We start from the raw sequence: 19,699 nt of genomic DNA, 5'->3' as shown, positions 1-19,699 counted from the left end.
TTGAGGAGAAAAATGTTCAGCCAGTCTCATATTCCTTACAGGCTATATGGCAATATCTCAAATGAAAGTGCCTCCCCAACACATCTATCTGCTCTCCTTGCACCTAATCAATCCCCTAAATAAATGAAAAAGAGCCACAACTAGATGTCATCACATTTATCTACAGGCGTGCTTCAAAGTGGACACACCTAAATGCTGCTACCCTAAAGAGGGTGGATTGTGGAAATACTGATGGAGGTCTGCTTGACAGCTGAGATGCATTTTCTTTCACATTAGATGCATGTTTCAGTATGTTGAGGATGAAATATACAGCACGAGCCTGACTGTGTTGTTGCGTACTATGATACATCAAAGCTGGTTTAGAAGATTTTTTTGTATAATTTTGTGTTAAGGCATATTTTGCGAGAGACATGTTGGGGAAAATCTGATTTACAAGCGGCATGATTCTCAGTTTCAGCCTGGCACCGCCATGCAGACGATGGGCCCGTTTCATTTGGATTCACTTCAGCGACCATTTCTGATCGTTGGTGTGAAGCCAAGTGAATCAGAGCAACGTTCAGACTCCTCAAGCTAACCAAAATTCTGTTGCGAGATCTTTTTAAACCCAGAAAAATTGAGGTGTCCACTCAAAGCGTCCTGTCTTTGTTCATGGGCAAGTGGAGAGTTGAGCCATGGAGCTGATGGAGCCAAAGAAAGAATGTGAGTGGAGAGAGGTGCTACTGTGTCTAAAATATCAATGAGGGAGATGCTGCCAAGTTTTGGAGCACACAAGAGGGGAACAGGTCTTCTGTTAATGTAGACGGGACCACACAGGTCTGCATTGCTACATGTAGTAACTGTTAATATCTTTTATCTTAAAGTATATCCACAAAAATAGATATCAATACATATGTTTGTTTGACAAAAATAATTTTAAACATTGTCTGCTGTTCATTTACTTCAGTATTTATACACTAGTACAGTAGGTTATTAATGTGTGTGTGTGTGTGTGTTCCTTTAAAGTTTAGGTAACTACAGCATCTGTCATTCAGTCATACTGTGTGGCTTAACAATACACTGGAACTGTGTGTTTGCCCAGGTGAGTCTTTAATGTGGAACTCCACAGAAAACATGCCAACAAATTCATCAGTATAACAATACATGTTCCTTGTGTTTCCACACTCGTTTGATTTCAAAGATATTTATCTTAACAGGATAATAATTTGTGAAAGTCTCTGACATTTGTGGCTAGCTAGCATGATAATAAATCCATGGCTTGGAACATTTTTTAGTTAATTAGAGTCAATCAATCCAAACTTTGCTCACTTACCGGTGTGAGTATAATGAGCAGAAATCAGCATGGTGATTGGAAAACACAAATTACAGCTGTTAAAGAGAAACTCATCCACTTTTCTTCTGTTGATGCCAATGCCTGCTGCGAGGATTTAAAATTAGCATGGCATTCCTTTAATGGATGTTAGGGGAATGTGCTCCCCTATAATTAAAAAAAAACCTGTTAATATCCTCTCAGGCTAAAATAAGGGGTTAGTATGATTACATGACAACTCTTTAAAACAACATACTGGTCAGTTGACTATTAAACCACAAGTGTGTCTGTATTTATTTTTGTTTTATCATGAGACTAGTGTTTGTGTCTATTTAAAAATATACACCTAAATCAACTAATACTGCTTACACACTGTATATGCTATTTATATGATAAATTAGTAGTGTTATTTCCCTGTTTATCTGTATTATGAGGAAATTAAATAACACTACATAATGGTGTGTGACCATACCAGTGAGGTCATCAGCGCTGCTGCCTCAGTAAGATCATGGGGCATATCAATGAACTTCCCAGATACATATGGAGCAGTCTTTGCTGTTAAAGCCAGCATACATCTCTATGGCCAGGACTACATTCATATTATTCTTGACATATTCCATGCACCTTACAGTTATGGTGTAATGATGTGAATAATAACCTGGTGATGTTAACAGCACCATACAATAGGGCCTTTATCTGATCTAGGATCCCAGACAGTTGTATGACATGACCCAGCTGCTAGTGGCCGTGATGTATATGACCTCACTGCTGGATGTTATTTCCTCTCAAGAGCTCTTGGAAAGGGAGAGCTTATGTTGTTGAGCTCATGTCGTCGGGGCTGGTAACAGCAGCTTGCCATTGTATTAATTATTGTCAGGGAATCCAAGGGGTGTAGATAATACAGAATGCACTGGTTGGTCCCATTTGTTTCACTTGTCAGTGGAGTGAATAATTGGGAGTGCTGACCATATTAGACACAGAGAATTTCTAAAAGATACGACTCAAACAGTTGCAACACAAAAGTATGGCTTGGAAATTAAAAAGCTTAATGTCTGAGAATTTCAAATCAGTATGGAATAATTTGCTGGCTTCCCATTGCCAAAGGAATTTACTGAAGTTTAACTCTGACAACATTAATTCTGATTCACAGTGAAACATACAGTGTAGAATATTGTGCTATTAAACTAAATTACAGAAACTGTGTAGAGATTATACATCGCACTATTTCTTTTTCTAAACATAAAACTTAAAAACACTCTATATTTTCCTGTCAGATATGTCAGATGTGTAACACCCCAACTTGATTCTTTTAAGACTTGAGAACATTGATACAGTTTTAGTAAAAGGGGGGTTGCTAATACAATGGGGCTCATCTTGCAATTCTCCCAAGGAATAACTATCAGTCCTGCTACAGCAGCTTCAGCGTCCCTAGGTGACCGCGCCACTGAGCCCGTGCTCGCTCCATCGCACCCCACTCCACGCCTGCTGCCACCCTGAAGGTAGATGCATCACGCTGGGGAGACTGCGCAACAGCAGCCCCCTCTCCCTCCAGCCCCCAAACCTCCTCCACGGCACAGTGGCCTCCTGCGGCCCCTCCACCATCTCCTGGTCTCCACTATAGCCCCGGTCCCAACAGCCCAGACTCTCCCTCAGGTGAGTCTCCATACCACCTCCATGTCTCCTCCCACCTGAACTACACAACTGGTATCCTTTTGTCATTTGAGAATGCCACACACATACACACGCTCCTATGCTCACTCTGGAGGGGACACCGCCTGTTCCTTTCTGCTCACCTCCCGGCTGCTGGCTGACTCTCTGAGCCGTGTCTGTGGTGGCTACGCCATGTGTGGGGATCTAGGGGTTTAAAACAGCAGGCCTCCCATACTCCCTGAATGGCAAATATAAGTGCTTACAATTTATTACACAGTGGACTTTTTATGAATCATCTCTGACTAAGTTTGATCTGAGATGACAAGCATGCACTAATCAGTCCCAGCATAAAAATCTGTGTAAAAGAAATATATATTTAATCAAGTTAACAGGTGATTGCATCTGTTTGAATTTACAAATGCATCACATCACACTACAGCTGCGTTTTTAGAAATGTTGCTCTTTACCTGACCCTTTCACTCCTCTCTCCACCTATAAATTAAACTGTGCAGCAGGTTCACCCATATGTACCTCCGGGGCGATGATAAACTGGTACAAACATTGCCACAGACAGTCAAAATAACAGTTTACTGGGACTCGGAAACAGGAAGTCCTAATCAAAACCCCATGAAACACTATACAGTTACCGTTTCCATATTCATATCCTCCCAAAGCCGTCATATCAACATTACAGTATCTTAGATCTTGGAGGAGTGCAAACTCCTCTAAGATCAGATTTAAAAAGAAAAAAAAAACAGGGAGACAGATGTTGAATCAAAGTATCCCCGCTGTTAAAACATACAGATAACTGGAATTGAGGAGGGGGGTCTTTAATTTAAATCTTACTGCTGAAAGCTTTATAATTTTGTATTTACTATAACCTGCAGTTTGCATTAATTTTGTTTCACCAAGGTCTCGTTTAAGAGGCTCCCTGCAGCATCCTCTCTTTTCTCCCTTTCCATATTTTTATCAGGAAAAAGGCTTTAAACTACATCACTCTTACTAAAACACAAATTACAACTTTCACTTTATAGGTTGCTATACCACACCACACTTAGTTAACAAAATATTTTACAAACAAGATGATATCACCCTCTCCATGATATTAATATGATATGTTCTCTGATCTGTAAACAGCTGGTTATCTTGCTTTTCCACGATAAGAGAAACTGCTGAGGATTTACGCTTGGTGAGCACATTTGGGCTGAATCTTTCACACGTCACAAATTGCAGATGGGAAGCAGTGATCTTGAACAGCCGATCACATTTCCGTGACCATCTGACACCTTCCATTTAGGAAAATAATACTTTCTATCTTAGCATACCCCTCTGCAGCAGCCAGCAAAAGGAATTATGCCTGGTAGACTTTGCTATTCACAACTTTGGAGCTTCTCCTTTTGTTTTGTTTCATTGCACTGATTAGATTAAATGCTCACTCTTTAATCAGTTATTCAAGGCCATAATAATGTCGACAGACTCTTGTTGTTTAGTTTTATTTTCATGTGTTACATGCACAAAATTGTAGTGCTACAAATAATCAGAAAATGTACTGTAATGTAAGCATTACACATACAATTGTGCAGTAGCTGAGAGTGAAATAAGGAGCTTATTGTACCACTACATTGTGGAGTAGATGGTCAGTGACTGGGATCTTTTTTTTTTTTTTAGCAGTTATCTCCCACGAAACCGGTATTATTATGAACTACAGTATTTAGATCTCATGTAACTGTTGTTATTTCCTCTAATACCTCCTCTTGTGTTCATAGTATAATAACAACAAAAAGATGTAAAGACTTTTTACCCATAGAGGTAGATATGGTATCACAATAATATGACAGATAAATATGAGTCGGGTTAACTGGTACAGAGAGTTGTAAATCACTGTAGTGTGATTCTTTGTCTCAAAGGGTTTAATTAGTCTAGAAATTCTTCTCTTATCTGATGACCCCCCCACCCCCCCTCTCTCTGCACACTGCAACAACTTACAACCATAAACGCCCTGCAATCTGAAGACCAGTGGCCTCAGGAGACTGAGTTGCTACAAAGAGCTGAAAGAGTTGGAAATGGTCATTTTATTGCGTTAGAATAGCTCGCTCGAGACTTGGGTAATGTAGTGCTAACTGGGAGCAAGTAACGATAACAGTATGTGACTCTGAAGTGAAATAAAGTGAACTACTGTAATGCACTGCAGTGACAAGCACACGGAAAATGAGGCAACACAATAATAACAGTAAACAACGATACAAACGGCTTTCTTAGTGGTTTAAAAACCACTAATTAATACTACAGTATTATAGTTTTCCTTCAGTGATGATAATTATTTGAGATGCAGCGCACAATCTAATCAGTCATCTCCCACAGTTCATGTAGGATGAATTTGTTCAGTATAACTACAAGTGGAGGATACGCATGCTTGTCAAACACTCAAACATCAAACAATGTCCCGCTTCTATCTAATATAAATGCTACCTATATGTGGCCTGTTATTATTTCAACTGTAGCATGGTGTTGCTCTATTTCATAGTACATGAACAAACCCATTTATCCTTATCTGTCATTTCATAACTTGTGAGGTATCTGTCACTTCTGGTCCCATGGGAGTCCTGCATGCAAGTTTTTTTTTTATTTTTTACTCTAATTGAGCTCTTTACTTAATTGACAGTTTATTCTGTCCTAATAAGTCATATCTTACTGCGTTTGATCGGTTTTGTTTTCTTTGTTTTGAACCTGCAGCCATCCGGTGTCAGTTTAGTAATGATCAGGATGACATCACCTGATAATTCATGTACTGTATAGGGTCAAAGGAAGGGTACAGTCCTAATTTAGGTAATGAGAGTCAATGTCGGTGTATCCAAGTCTTAAACTATGTGCAACTAGACTTATGATACAGGACTGAAACTACCAAGTGCCTCACAACTTTGGTTGTTTGTGACAGGGCTCTTGATGTGGTCAATAAGGTCAAGGGACAGTCATTTTTACCACATCTTATGAACTTAGTGGTGGTTTTGGAGGAGAAACTGTGGAATCTGAATATCCAACCAGGACTCTCATTCACATACAGCACACTACTGTGCATCATTGGATGTTGTATTAGGTTTCAACCCTTTGTGTTTACAGGCCTGCAGCTATAGGCCTCCAAGTTGTGATACACTGAACTGATTAGACGAGATATTAAACACATATTACACAGTGTATATTGTGTTAGACTTTATTTCCCTGCATGTTGTTTTCTTAACTTTGTGTCACTTTGGTGTTTCAGTGTATTCTGGCCTGGTGCTTTTTCTTCACATGCATAATGAAAAAAAGGGGGTCATTCATGCTTTAATTCAAAATAATAAACACAGTGGGGACATTGTGGTTTATGTGGTATTTATAATACGGATGCAAAAAACTTGAGTTTGTGTAGAGCACCTTCTTTTGAAGGACTTGCAGGAGCAGAATGAGATGAGGGGTTATTTTGGCGATGGAGATTAAGGCAGGGGCTTTTTGTCATTTGTGCGAGACAAGCCATTCATCCATCCAGTTCACAGCCAAAAAAAGGCTGGTCCCAGAAATTAGCAGTTTCAGCTCAGCAGCAAAGTCGTCGGGCTGTGAAGGCAGAGAGAAATTGACTAATTAGCAATGCGCACTAAAACTTGACGGTTCTCTCTATAACAGCGAGGGAAAGACTCGGTTTTTCTCCCCCTTTCTCTTTTCTTTCTTCCATAGATGTTTGAAATCGCAGTCATTTACGCTCGACAGTTTTTACAATAGCCTTGAGCCATAATTTTGCGAGTCTCTCCAGCATCCATACCCCTGCATGGTCTCTCTCCACCGGCCATGCACGACCGTTTCTCTCCCCAACCGTGGATTTCCTATTACTCTCGTTACGACTCACTGAGCCCCAGGCCCAAGGATAATGATGTGTTGTTTCTTGGTAGCATAATTTGTCACACGTATATTTCTTCTTCTTCTTCTCTTGCAGAAAGCACAGCTCCCTCTCACACACTCACACACTTCTTGTTAATTCAGAAGAACAAATGATCAACGTCAACAAATAACCTGAAATAGTGACTTTATGAGTTGGATTCAATGGTTATTTTGAGACACCACCGACCATAGACTTTAAAGGAAAGGACATTTCTTTTAAAAAAGGAGAACAAAGGAAAATCCAAGTGAGATTATTTGGGAACCTGAAGCTTACTTTCTTTTTTTTTTGTCAAGAGCTGAAGTCAGGTAAGTTTGGCTCCTTCTCAGGCTCAAGCTGCTCACATCATTTAGTTGTGACAGGCGCTTTTAGTGAATCTGGCGACAACGATACAGCACGCTTGTGTCAAGTTTGCACACATTACGCACATAGAAATAGCTTTTTTGTTCAGCTTAAGAAACACCAGAGATGTGATATTGCATGTAACTTTACCGAAAGCTGCATTTCCGTGGATATTTGCCGATACTCACGTCCGCGTTAACTCAGGTAGACTAAAAAAGCGAAACGCACCCATACCGCTGCTGACGGCTCGGAGACAAACTAATTGCTTTTGTGTGACTCCCGTAAATCTGTGCGATGTGTAATGTCCTCATTGTGTGTGTGGGGGGGTGTGCAGCAAGATAGGAGAAGGGATAAGTGTTAGCTGAATGCTGCATGTTCTCCGTCCACCGTAGCGGTTGTCTCTCCCCCTCTGATCCGACAACTTCAGCCGCGTTACCGAGGGGGGGAAAGCGCTGCAGCATCTCCTCCGTCTCCTCCGTTTTTTGTTTTGACAGCGCCCTTCAAAACCTCAGCCTCCATTTAAAAATCATCTTGATCTTCAGTTGAGAATGAATAAGAGTGGCACGCTGTGGGAACTACTGCGTTTTTGTTTGTTGCTTTACGACCAGAGCTCAAAGTTGAAAGCGACAGGAGCCGTATTGGATGTAGATTTCTCGCCGGCTGGTATGGCACCGTGGTTATTCCCCGCTGTGGATGGACGGGCGATCTGTTCAATAACTTATTCCAGAAATCGTTTCCTATTGTAATAGTTGACTGAAAGCGTCTATAAGGTCTGCTATACGTGTGTTGTGCAAATAAATGACCTGAGGTAAATGGCTTGCATGGTTTATTTGTTGCCTAGGTGGCGTTCACAGTCAGGAAGTCATGTCCAGATCGGGTGATAGAACATCCACCTTTGACCCAACACACAGTGACACCCTGCTGCATGGGCTCAATCTCTTATGGAGAAAACAGCTTTTCTGTGATGTGACTCTCACCGCCCAGGGACAGCAGTTTCACTGCCACAAAGCTGTGCTGGCATCCTGCTCCCAGTATTTCAGATCTCTCTTCTCCTCCCATAATGCAATCAACAATGAGGGGAGCAAAGGGGACCAAGGCAGCAGTGGGACCCCCTCATCCTCTCCTGATGACAAGCTGGTGACCCCCAGTGCCAGGCCCATCAATAACCTGGTACTCCAGGGCTGCTCCTCCATTGGACTGCGATTAGTGCTGGAGTACCTCTACACTGCCAATGTGACTCTTTCCCTGGACACGGTGGAAGAAGTGCTGTCAGTCAGCAAGATCCTCAACATCCCCCAGATTACCAAACTCAGTGTGCAGTTCCTCAACGACCAGATCTCTGTGCAGAACTACAAGCAGATCTGCAAGATTGCTGCACTCCATGGACTGGATGAGACCAAGAAGCTGGCCAACAAGTACCTGGTGGAGGATGTGCTCTTGCTGAACTTTGAGGAGATGTGCGCCATGCTAGATGCTCTGCCACCCCCGGTGGAGTCAGAGCTGGCTCTCTTCCAGATGTCAGTCCTCTGGCTGGAGCATGACCGGGAGACTCGCATGCACTATGCGCCAGACCTTATGAAGAGGCTGCGCTTCGCCCTCATACCTGCCCCAGAGCTGGTGGAGAGGGTGCAGTCCGTTGACTTCATGAGGAGTGACCCTGTGTGCCAGAAACTACTCCTGGATGCCATGAACTACCACCTGATGCCCTTCAGGCAGCACTGCAGGCAGACCATGGCCAGCAGGTGAGAAAAAGACAAACAGACACACACACCCACACGCACACACAGAAATCAGACTGGACGGAAAGTGATTAAATGCTTCCCACTTGTTAAATTTGAACAAATTGCAGACTCAAGTATTGCCCACTCACTCAACATGTATTGGACCCACCGCCTGTGTAGTCTAGTACTGTAGTGGTCAGTCAGAGGTTTGAGGTTTGAGGCCCAGTTAATAAGGTTTGTGGGGGGGTTCCTGCAAAAGAATGCCAGCTGTCAGAGGGGCTGATCTACTCCATACTACACTGTATCCATAATTACAAGCTTACCTTATGTTTTAGGGAAGAAAAAACAACTCTTTATTTCCTCACACATCTGTGTAATTGCTCTCTAATCAGTGTAGACAAGATGCAGCAAACTAGATAAAGGTTATGCATTTGATTCGTGGGAAGTCTCATGAATACAATTTGAAATGCTATGATTAAATTGTTACCAGAATTACATAGAAATTACTTAGCAATTCTGATGTAACTACAACGATACCCTGGTCATGATATCACAATAAACAGAAATATAATACAGCCAAAGAGGAATTTAGAGCATTTGGGTGTGTATGATTATATTTGAGAAACTGCAGCATTCGTTTTCATTAAGGGACAATCAGCCAGTGCTTCTTGTTCAGGTTAGATGCATGTGTCTCACTTACACACAGAAATAGACCAAGCAGCATGGTTTACCTCCATGTTTGTTCTGATCAGCACTTTAAGGGGCTGGTAAGTGGACAGGCCTTATCAGTAAGTTGATTGATTGGCAGTGCTGTTGTCAGATTTTGTTTGCAGAGCTGAGCTGTAGCAAGGTGGTCAAGGCAACAAATGTTTTGAGCAGTGATGACATCAGTATTCAAATAGATCAATTGCTGAGCAGAGGAGAAATAAAGCTGTGGAGTGAGAGAATGAAAGTTGAAAATCAAATTTTGCACAATAAATATAGAAGTGGAATCATTCCACACATAGCTTTTCCTACATTATCCCAATAACATATCTATTCCCACATATGAACCTAAATGAGCAAGGAATCAGGAATCCTCATAATTAGTTTCACATGCCGCTGTTTCTCTCCTCTCAATTAATCACTATTATCTATGTCCAGGGGCTCATTTGCATAACCCCAAAACACTTCCGAGTGGGCCGGTAGCTGGGAGAATGTACCGAGACAATGGTGATTTATCCAAGCATAAAAAAGTAAAATATGAAAAAGGGAAAAAAGGTGAATGTGTCTGAATATAAAGGCCAGCTACTCTTAATCTTTTTACTGCATATTGTGATTAATTGGTAGATTTGTGTTAAAATCCATTAGGAGCCAGATAATGGTCATTAATGTGGAGTAAAGTGTGCAGCTTGGAGTTTATATATCATATACAAACAGCAGGAAATATCTCACAACTGACTCAGGGATGTCACATGAATCACCGTAGCCAATGAAATGGAGACATTGTATAGGCAGGTTTATATACTCAATTGCGCTTTTAGCCTCCAGCATGGCACCCTGCAGGATCGTCCTCGCTTCACAGCTAATTGAAAAGATATCTTTAGAGTACAATAACCGTTCAATAACACATCAAAAGGATAAGTGCGCTGTTGAGCAATTTTATGTTAATTATAATAAACGTGGCCGCACATTGCCTTATTAGTAGTCTCAACTTTGGTAGCTGTACCTGGACTAGGAACAGTTATTAATTTAACCATCCATTTATTCCTATTTCATTTACTGATTAAATCATCCACACACTGAGCATTTGAAGTGAACAGTCAAAATACACTGGCAAATAACTGTTAATACTATTAGAGGGATTAAAGGTATGGCCTTTGGGTGTTTTATTTCAAGGCTTAATACCTGTTTTGTTCTCTATTTCCTATCACTTGTTCACACACCCCCACTTTTGACTTTACAGAATCCGTTCCAATAAGAAAATGCTGTTACTGGTGGGTGGTTTGCCTCCTGGACCTGATCGTCTCCCCAGCAATTTGGTCCAGTACTATGATGACGAGAAAAAGACATGGAAGATCCTCACAAGTGAGTTGCAGAGGCTTTGCTGCCTTTAAAAAAAAAAAAAATTACCTGGGGCATCTTGTGTTGGTGGCTTTTATGGTGAGAAATAGTTGTTCCTATGGATGACTTTAACACAGGTTAATTTCCACGGAAAATGAGGGGAAGGAGTTCCCTAAATCCTTCAGGTAATAATGTATCATATCACTTTTAATATAAGTTTTTAATCAGAGCGTGACTTCACAGCACTGTGGAGCTTCATGCCCGGTTTCCCTTGTTTTTGCTGAAATATGCTGGCAGGATGCATGATGAGATTTACTTGAATCTAATGATCTATTGTGGCAGGGATGGAACAATAATGAATGATATCTTTCCTCCATAGAATTTTAATGTAGCATGATTATTAGCCCGGGTTAATCAATACATAAGATTGAGTAGGCCCATACCTACTAATACAAAGTGTGGAATTAACCTGTTGACCTGGTGTCATTATCGATATCAGGTATATATGAAGTAAAGCAAATGGCAACAGATGAGGTCAGGAGGACAGCAGCTGTAGTCTGTCTACAAAAAGGCAAAATGGATAATGATTTAATTGACTAAACAAGAAGTGTAGAAGATGAAAGTAATAAATAAAAGTAATTTAAACAATCAAGATGCATCTTGTAAACTACAGGCATTAATGGCAGGGTAGAGTTTATGATATTGATTTTATGATGTCATATTGAAAGCAAGTAGTTATAATTTCACAAAAAGAACTGTTCTATTGGAAAAAATGTCCTCAGCCTTTGTGAATTTACAAACGCTCCCTACAGCACTCACCTCTGTAAAGTGTACCATGCTCTTTTTTCTCTCTGTCTTCCGTGACCTTTCAAGGCTTACCACTATATTGTTGCCATATTGCAAAGGTCAAACAAGAGCTAATGGGAAACCATATTTGTCCTTTGCATCATCATTGCCAGACGTATCGAGTTTTTGTCCTGTTGTTTTGGTCGGAGTCATATCTCAGCAGCATCTCTCCATTCGTATACATTAGCCACAGGTCGTTTTTTTTCTTCTGTCAGCTCAGTGTGTGCAGTTTATATTCTCAGTTTATGGCACAAGTTTTTTAATTTCGGTGTGATGTTTCTGTTGTTGCGACTGAAGTTCACCAACGGCCTCAGACACTGTGTCTTCTGCTGCTCAGGACGTGACGTTACTGGGCAGTCGTCTGTTATTTTAGCTCCTGTTTGTCTAAATCTTTCAGGGTGCATTTTACTAAAGGAGGCATGCATATACAACAGCCTGAAGCTCACTGGTGTTTATATTGTCATTTCCTCATTAAACTCACACTCCTGGGTATAAACTGCAGCAAGCAAAAGGTCAATAGGGATTTCCATCACTCAGAACTAAAAAGTTAACACTCAAATGGTCCGTGGCCAAGTGGAGGGACAAAACTGCAAAATCATCCCCTTAACACATCAGTGACCATCTGATGTAGCCTCCACACAATGGATGTGGAATAGAAGATTATTAACATTCAATCATAACTTTTCAATGAGGCGAAACCTGAGAGGGACAGCCTTTGATTAAGACATTCATCAACACAATTTAGGAAGAATCTGATCCCTCTTGTTGTGTCAGATATAGCTGCTACTCGGTGATTCTAGTGTAAAGTTTGCCATCTAGTGTACCCACAGCGGCGTGGACGAACACAAGACAAAGGCAGGCACAGGCTCAGTCACAATGCTGGACTGTTCTCCTATTCTCCTTCTTTAAATCAACCTGGTAGTAAAATCTCACGTGTGGAAACGGACCTCGTCCGTGCAACACGGCCTAGAACAAAGGAATTCAGCTCAGTGGGATGCAATTGTAATGGTGTTAAAGGCACGTCAGAGCTTGAGCAGCAGTGGTGCATTAGCTGTGGAGTCATTCAACCGACCCCAACTGTGCCTCTATGCAGAGGTTTCTGACTCCCTCTAGTGAGCCCTAGAGCTCACTGTAGACTGGAGTGATGGCGTCCATCTCGTGGAAGACGTGCTCATCCTGCCCTCTTTTGGCTGTTCACCCCTGGGGCCGATGGAAGATTTAGGGGGACAGGGGACAAATATGCAGACTGATTTCTTACTCTTTCTCAGGTGATAATTCACTGTCAGATCTTAGATCATATCTTGGAGATGAGAAAGAACTAGTTTGTTTTATTTGGTGTTTTATTTTTTTGCAGTGCATGAGACTAGTACAGTGGTATATAGCTGTTATCCCACTGTTTACCTGTATCTGTGGCACCTGTAGAGGCAGTGCAAATGTCCCACGTCCTCCTCACAGCACTCCTCATACTGTAGCCTGTGACATACTGTAAAGCAATAATCTTCTTTTCACGTGGGTATGAAATGATTTTTAGTATGAGTACAAGTCACTAGACATCAAATAAAAAGCCAGTCACCCATGTCCTATATACTGCTGACTGAATGATAATGTAAATAGCATGTACGGGAATTTGGCAGTCATATGGCACTCGTCTTTGAGGTGCACTGGAGGCAAGCAACCTAATCCCCTCGTTCAAGATAAAGCTGTGTTTAGTGTATGTAGTATTAGTTCCTATCTGAGACTCCCCTCCCATAGAGAGGACCGGCACATGTCAGCCAGCCAGAGTGAGATTGCAGGGAGAGGCCAATAGGAAAGAAATGAGATTCAAGGCTGTCTAATTTTGCAGCAACTGTGATCCATCAGGCGGTGGGGAGGTGACAGTGGAAATGACTGATGGAGACAGACAGGTGGGCTTTAACATTTCACTGATTTGTGCTCAAAAAGCACCGGGCCTGAGATTTATTGAGTGAACACGATCATGTTCATTATGACTGTCACCTAAGACCATTTCTCTACATCTCAATGGGGTCACTTCAGCAAAAGAAGATGGAGGAGTGGAGGGGAGCACAAAAACATACACAAGGGAAAATCCTCTATGAGGGGTCCTGCTGCATTTGTGGGCTTGTAGCTGTTTGTGCTAACTTGTGCTAAGATAATAATAAGCAGCGTGATCAGTAAGATTATATTTATCGGATGTACTCTGGATGCTAGATGAATAGTTGCTGTGGCATATTACAGTAATGCTAGATGGAAGGTGTATGCAAGTCAATCCTTTGAGTACTCACTGGCACTTAAGTCAAGTCTCTAAAGTAGAAACTCATTTACTGTATCAGATAGATAGATAGATAGATAGATAGATAGATAGATAGATAGATAGATAGATAGATAGATAGATAGATAGATAGATAGATAGATAGATAGATAGATAGATAGATAGATAGATAGATAGATAGATAGATAGATAGATAGATAGATAGATAGATAGATATTGTCATACCAAACAGTAGCCTGTTTACTCTGCCTCATACTTTCATTTGTTCCAGTTTAAGAGTCTACAGACCTCATTCCCCACAAGAAATCACTTCCTGTATATGGATCAATGGAAGGTGGCAAAACAAAAGTGATGAGGAAGGACAATAAATCATATAACATTGACTCTCACTGAGGATTGTAGAAAAAGAAGTGTGTCCGTGTCATTACAACAAGCACTGTTGTTGAGAGTAACGTTGCAAATTAAATCAGTCTCGACATTAATATGTACTATGAGCACCCCCTATCAAACAACAGGACACTCAGCATCACACGTAATAAAAGCAGTCACTGAATGAGAAACACTGCCTTTACAAATATTGCTTATTAAAAAGTTAAGATAACATTTTGTAGATGTTCCATAAATAGGAATCTCATTTAATTGTGACTAACATCTTTTGTCCGGACCAGTAGACCTACATCAGGGATCAGTAGCTAGGTTAACTAAGGGCCAGTTTTTTAAGCTTTGTTAAGGGTAATTTTACAGGCACAATTAAGATGCAGACCTAGCGTATGTGTGTGTGTGTGTGTGTGTGTGTGTGTGTGTGTGTGTGTGTGTGTGTGTGTGTGTGTGTGTGTGTGTGTGTGTGTGTGTTTGAGTATTATTTTAATTCATTTAAGAATAAAAAATATTTATAAAATTGTTAGTTTTAGTTCAGATGGAACTCCTATTAGTACTAAGTTGACAATTTATTAGGTACACTTGGCTGAAACCAATGCAATCTAATACAATAGTCCAGCAATAATATTGTATTTTTATTGAAAGTGTTTTAGAGAGGTGCTCATTCGACTGTATGATCATTTTGGAGGATGGAGTTTGTGGTGCTGTTGAACTGTGTTGCATTATACAGAGTGGTCTCTCTGTTATTTAGCCTACCCTCATTGATATTGGGTGAACAAAATAATATAAACATCTGCCTGTATAAAACACAATACAATTCAAAGGCACCACAAACTGCAGCCTCCAAAATGACCATTCAATCAACACCTCTCCAGAGGACTGCATCACGTTTACCAAGGTGTATCCAATACACTGTCAACTAAGCATATTTGTCTCTGAGGGACACAATCTATACAAGTCATGGAAGTCAAGCTATTTTAATTTCTGGTCTACTTTTTAAAATTGAAATCAGGTGTTATGAGAAATCATATATACTGTACGTGTGTATATATATATACGTACGTACATATATGTAAATTATCAAAGGGAAAACTTCTTTTTTTTCTCCCTCCCTCTGTCTTATACCACTGTCATGTTGCTGTGACTAAAACCTGTGATTTTTGTGTCTCATTTAGTAATGCCTTACAACAGCGCCCATCACTGCGTGGTGGAGGTGGAGAACTTCCTGATGCTGATGGGAGGAGAAGACCAGTGGAATCCCAATGGTACTGTAACACCACAGAATCAGTGTCTTGCTTTTCAGTGCTTTCACGTAAAACATTTATCAGTGTTTACTTAACATGTGAGAGTGCTCTGAGTCAGTGTCTATGTAAGTTCAAACCTATTAGAGTTAATTTTGCACTTTCAAATAGTTTCAAACACTCATCCTAGAGCCAGATAAGCTCTGAGTGGACAAACAACACTTGTCAATAATTGGCACAGAAAAATAACTGTTATTAACACTGAAATATTTGTGGTGATGAAGTGTCAAGAGTGCTTTTGTGAAATGGTAGTAACATATAACGATGGTAAGAAAAACTGTAAAAGACCATAAAATGAATTCTGTCCTTTCATTCTCTCCACCAACTATCATAATAATACACTGGTACAATAGCAGTAAGGGTTGAAGTCAACACAACACCAACACACACATCGCCAGATAAAGTTTAGGACTTTTTAAAATAAAATCACACTGATGTATGACTCAAAAAAGAAACAAGCCTTCCATCAGCGCTTGTTAACTCGAAGTGCAGTGAAAAGTAGCACATATTCACACTGAAAATCAGCATGTGTGGGTGGAGACTTTCAGATAATATGTTTATTTTTAAATCAAGACTTACAAAGTCACAGAGTTGTTCATTTGTTTGGTATTTAACAAAAACTTAGCCAATTAGAAGTGAGCATTGCCTAAACTGTATTAGTCATGGGAGTGAATGACCTTGATTTCTATCTCTTTTGCAGGAAAACACAGCACTAATTTTGTTAGCCGATACGATCCCAGATTCAACAGCTGGATACAGTTGCCCCCTATGCAGGAGAGGTGAGCCTAATTTGTATTTCAATACATATTTGTTCTTTCATTCATTTAAGTTGCTTTGTATTTGATATTTATTTACACTGTTCGTCATGTGGACCATTGCATTTGATTAAATGTACTCTAAGTTTATGTTTCCCAAAGGGAAGTATACAGTAGTAAATATATCTGATGATGCAGTAATAGACTGCAGGACTCACAAACATCATTTTCTATTAATGGATAAAGAAAACAAACAGGAAATGTGTAATCATTACATTTTTTGAATCAGAGTTTTTGATACAACGTTTTCCATTTCTCTAAACTTATGATATCAAATATTATGTTTCTTTGAAAAAGAAAAGCCGCTTGCATTTGGGAAGTGTGCAACTCCTGTGCCCCTAAGTCTCAGTTCAGAGTCTCAGTTGTGATATGTTTCCTGAATAATTTCCACCTCACACACAGACTGTTAAAAAATCTACAACTGATGTTGTCATTGCTGGTTTAATGATGTTGTCTGGTTGACACTTCCTCAGGAGAGCCAGTTTCTTTGCCTGCCGCCTGGATAAGCACCTGTACGTGATTGGTGGTAGGAACGAGACAGGCTACCTCTCCAGCGTAGAGTCCTACAACATGGAGACTAATGAATGGAACTATGTGTCGTCTTTGCCTCAGCCTCTGGCCGCCCATGCAGGAGCAGTACACAACGGCAAGATCTACATATCAGGTCAGAAGAGAACCTGTCACTCAGTCCCAATTATCCTGTCTTATTTTGAAGAAAGATACTTGATGGGCCATGCACAACAGATAAATACATTACCATAAGTAAATATCAGCAGATTATTAGCAATATCAATAAATAGTCTTTGTTATCTCACCTAGAAATTTTGTTTTCTAGTCAGGTTACTACACTTCTATTCAGTTCTAAGGAAAATATTGTACTTTTTCATTTGAAGACTGGAGTTAATTTTTATGTTGCAGATTAACATTATCACCATATCAAATCAGTTGCATCGTTTACATTAAATTACCCAACCCAACCCAAGCATACTATATGACCATAAGTAGTTTAACTAGCTTTCATCAACAGCCCTACAGCATTGGATGTGCTACTTATACAACAATTCATATATTCATATTATGGTGTTTCTACTTGCGTTAGCTGTTCACACTGACAAAATGTCACGAGCTGGGTTGAATTTTTAAAAGTTACTATTCATACTCTATGTTGAGTGGTTTATAGGGTAAAGATATTTTTGTGGAATATTTCATAATATGAACTTTGGTAATTGTGAAATTCAAGTAATGAGAAAATATACATTTTTAATGAGTACCTTCAGTTTGCCTCATTGAGTACAATATTACATGAGCAGCCAGTGCATCTATCTACGCTATGTATTTCAAAACAGGGATAAGGACATTGTGTTGTATTCACCTGTTGCAGGAGGAGTGCACAATGGAGAGTATGTGTCCTGGCTCTACTGTTATGACCCTATAATGGATGTGTGGGCTCGGAAACAGGATATGAACACAAAGCGTGCCATTCATGCCCTGGCTGGAATGAACGACCGCCTGTATGCTATAGGTGGAAACCATTTGAAAGGTAAGTGCTTGAGCGTCTCAGGAAAAGAGATAGGCTACTGCCATTATTCTTAAAACACGCTGCCAAACATAACTCTTTTTACATGGTCAAATCAGAGACTTGCAGATTTTATCAAGTAGACTTCAGGGAATGGTCCAAATGTCAATGTTTCATCTTTTTAAACGGCAGAAAAGCGACATTTATTTTTTTCCATGAAGTCTCACCCACTTATAAAATCAGTAAAGGAACTCAGGGAGAACAGCACACACACAAAACTGTTCTAACTTTTGCAGAAAATTTTCCGTTCATATAGCACCCCATCTGTTAGAGAGAGAGGCTGGTTGGATTGTTTTCAGGGACTGTAATGTCGAATTACCAGATGGGGCATATTGACTGCATGTGAAACACTAAGTACATAATTTTAACACAGTTATCTACCCCTCTCACAGGTTTCTCCCATCTAGACGTGATGTTGGTTGAGTGTTACGACCCGAAAGCTGACCAGTGGAACATCCTGCAGACACCCATCCTGGAGGGTCGCAGTGGCCCGGGCTGTGCTGTTCTGGATGACAGCATCTTCCTTGTGGGGGGCTACAGCTGGAGCATGGTACTGTATATACTACTACTGTTTACGTACACATCAGATTAGATTATTTTACATGTAAGGATAGGGCTTGTGATATTCTATATTTAATCACTGTGAAAAATGAACAAAAAACAGTACATGTGTTCCTGTGAGCAGCTCTTTCATTTCTTACCAACAACAACAGAAGTCTATCCATTATCATTTTGTGAATACAAGTGGTTGCTGGTGGCAACAATTCTCCACGTTTTTCAGGCCTTAGTAGGACTTCCTGTCCTTGTGGAACAGGTCATTGAAGATATGCTTTCATGTTTGTAAAAAGACTGTGAAATTTCCTGGCTGCTGTAGTTTTAGCAATTAATACCCAAACAAGAAAAAATTTTGGACACGATTTTTCCTTTGAATATTCCATTGTTGTTTTTGATCGCATGCATTTTAGTGTTTCTGTCCCCTAGTCAGAAATATAAACAACACAAAGAGGAATGAAGAAAATGACTTGATTTTCTTTTTTTCCCCAGGGGGCCTATAAGTCTTCTACCATCTGCTACAGCCCAGAAAAGGGAACATGGACAGAGTTGGAGGGAGAGGTGGCAGAGCCTTTAGCAGGCCCAGCCTGTTCCACTGTCATACTGCCTGCCTGCCTTCCTTTTAACAAATGACAACTAATCCGACCAACGGGCAGTAAGGGCAAGAAGCAGCAGAGTGACTGGGGGGAGGACCATCAATAAGCAAAACAGTTGTCAACAATTTTGTGACGAACCCTCCGGTCAGATGACGAGGGTGTGTATAAATTATTTTTTTACAGGTTTGACCAGAGCACTTTCGTTATTCCCTACTGAAGGTTTGAAAAAAAATGAAGAAGAAAATTGTGTAACTCATGTATTTAAACTCATCTGTGTTATGAGAAATGGTCAGTTTCATATTTGATTTCATTTAAACTGATAGTAAGTGTTTTTGGCTTCTCTTCTATAGCACGCATAGTGTTGGACTGAATTATAGCTTTCAAATCCATTGTATCT

The 19,699-nt window shown here is 40.3% G+C and overlaps 1 protein-coding gene across 1 annotated transcript; it reads left to right on the top strand.

Annotated features, from left to right (window-relative positions):
• Positions 1 to 8,069: 8,069 nt before the first annotated feature.
• On the top strand, positions 8,070 to 19,339 carry klhl14 (kelch-like family member 14; the record flags this gene model as incomplete). The annotated part of the gene is made up of 8 exons (XM_083991049.1): positions 8,070 to 8,947; positions 10,872 to 10,993; positions 15,638 to 15,727; positions 16,464 to 16,542; positions 17,052 to 17,242; positions 17,960 to 18,118; positions 18,547 to 18,704; positions 19,199 to 19,339. 8 exons carry the CDS (start codon positions 8,070 to 8,072, stop codon positions 19,337 to 19,339), a joined length of 1,818 nt encoding a protein of 605 aa, XP_083847175.1.
• Between the last annotated feature and the right edge of the window lie 360 nt (positions 19,340 to 19,699).

The sequence above is a fragment of the Trachurus trachurus genome, assembly GCF_905171665.1.
Source record: "Trachurus trachurus genome assembly, chromosome: 17".
NCBI classification, from domain to species: Eukaryota; Metazoa; Chordata; class Actinopteri; order Carangiformes; family Carangidae; genus Trachurus; species Trachurus trachurus.
This window is presented reverse-complemented; position numbering and strand designations above follow the sequence as displayed.